Below are 2,239 nucleotides of genomic sequence, written 5' to 3' on the forward strand. Positions count from 1 at the left end.
TAGAGATATAAATAGAACCGCCGAAGTGTTCCGACCGGCAATCGTGCACCTTCGAGTTTTCAAATTCAGAAGAGGAGAAATGGGTTGCGCGCGCAACCCAGATATTTATATCGTCTCCTACTATATTCACACGGACGTAGCCCTGTCACAGTATTGGACCACATCTCGTTTCAGATCTGGGATCACTGGTGTATAGAGGCATGTGCTCTTTTTGAAGGTAGTGGTTCGTACGCGGCGTATTTTTGTCTTAAGACGAAAATAACTAGATCTGAACTAGATTCTGAGGTTAAAAGTGTCATACTCCGACTCGTAATCCACTTGTAATCTGGATAATCTACTTGTAATACCAAGAAATCTACATGTACTTAATCCATTGCTTTTTCTAAATAATTCACTTGTAATCCTAGGTAATGCACTTTTAATATGGCGTTATCCAACTGTGATACCAGTTAAGTGACTTTTAATTTCCGGTAATCTAATTGAAATCCAAGGTACATAGGAGCTAAAAATATAAAAACCCAACTATAGGACAACAAAATATAAGGCCCAAAAACGACTGACACACCACCACGAGAATAAGGATTTCGATTCGAGTTTTGGACGTTGCAGAGAAATTAAAATGTTGATTTAATCTAAATTTAATTTAATTATTATTTTAAAACAATTTATTCACCTGCAATTCTAAAGATGGATCCTGAATAGAATGTGCGATTTTATGAGCCCTTTGGAAGGCTTCCAGAGCTTTGCAAAATCCTGCTAGTTCCAAATGAACTCTTCCCACTGTGAGGTGAACCAATCCAGCAGTTGCACACTGATCACATTCATTGTATAAACTGTAAAAAAGCAATAGATATTATCAAATTATAAAATATGATAATACTAGAAATTATGATTAAATATTATAACATTTCAAAATGGTAATTAAATTCAATAAGTACCTATGTCTGGCAAAAGCTAGAGCTCTATCCAAAGCACCGAGTCTTTCATGGGACCTTGCAAGATTTAAGTATGCCTCGGCTCTCATATTAGGAGAGTCTAATTCTTCTGAGATACAAAGCTGTCTCTGGCCAAAGTCTATGCTGTCTCTGAAAAAAGATAAACGATTTTGTGCTTAAGAATAAGAAAATTTATAAATTATATCTGCAGTAAACCAAAAATCAAACGAAGGAGGTTGGCAAGCGTGCTCAAGGTAGGGTTTGGAAGCTACACGATTCGAGGGACTCATTCCAAACTATGAAAAACCAAATTTCCTTATTTAAATATTTTTTAACCACTGGTATAAAAAAGTATAGAAGGAAGCAAATTCAATTCCTTATCCCAATAAATCTAGATGCCAAGATCTACAATTTGAGCTGTGCCTGATGGACATCAGACTAAAAGAAAAACTTTCAACACAGCGCTCTAAAGCGAAATTTCCTTATTGTTCTTCTTTTTAAATTACTATTGTACTAGAAGTAGGAAGAACATAAAATAGCAAATTTAATTTTTTAATGCTTTTCTTCATGCCATAAAATTTATTTTAAGCCATCGCCGAAGAAAATAGGACTAACAGAAGAGCTTCCAGCATAAGGGTCTATAAAGACAATCTTCTGCCTTTTATTGATTTTAAAAGACATATAAAAAACAATCCATAATAGATAAGCGGATGAAAATTTTTTTCCTCTTTTATGCGGTGAAGGGTTCACATCCATGAAAATTTTGAACCCCCTAGCATAAATATTAGGTGTAGTAAACGTCAGACGGACGTCCGACCGTCGCACAGTGTTGCCAAAAGAACTTTTTGTGGACAAAAATCTGTCTACAATCCAATATTTTCAATGGATGTTGCTTCTTTTTCATGACCGCAAGGCTGTCGGGTATGTAAAGACGAGCTTAAGTCAGTATAATTACTATCCAGCAACAGTTTCCAGTAGGAAGGAGTAAGAAAAAAAAATGTTTTTAATGTTTTAAATAAATTAAGTACAGAAATTGTCAACATGAGAAATAGTAGGGGGGAAATGGTATATGATGCAGATGGAATACTAGAGGCTTTCAGAGACTATTTTAGGAGACAATTCGGAGATGAAGCTATAGGACACCACAACTGCGATGTTGAACATGATGCGTTATAAAACTCAATTGAAAAAGTCTGTGTCAATGAGGTTAGGGATATAATTAAGAACTTGAAAAACGGTAAGGCTACCGGGGTAGACGGTATTAACGCTGAAATGCTTAAACACGGTGGCGAGTACATACCACA

The 2,239-nt window shown here is 35.6% G+C and overlaps 1 protein-coding gene across 2 annotated transcripts in view; it reads right to left on the reverse strand.

The window, feature by feature from the left end:
- Positions 1 to 2,239, reverse strand: part of LOC117177474 (43 kDa receptor-associated protein of the synapse homolog) — a 157,965-nt gene that overhangs the window by 35,214 nt on the left and 120,512 nt on the right. For both annotated transcript variants that reach the window (XM_033368194.1, XM_033368195.1), the window contains exons 4-5: positions 939 to 1,085; positions 674 to 833 (exon numbers count right to left, since the gene is read on the reverse strand). In XM_033368194.1, the coding sequence (XP_033224085.1) occupies positions 674 to 833; positions 939 to 1,085 (307 nt within the window). The remainder of the gene's footprint in view (positions 1 to 673; positions 834 to 938; positions 1,086 to 2,239) is intronic.

The sequence above is a fragment of the Belonocnema kinseyi genome, chromosome 7 (genome assembly GCF_010883055.1).
Source record: "Belonocnema kinseyi isolate 2016_QV_RU_SX_M_011 chromosome 7, B_treatae_v1, whole genome shotgun sequence".
Classification (NCBI taxonomy): domain Eukaryota; kingdom Metazoa; phylum Arthropoda; class Insecta; order Hymenoptera; family Cynipidae; genus Belonocnema; species Belonocnema kinseyi.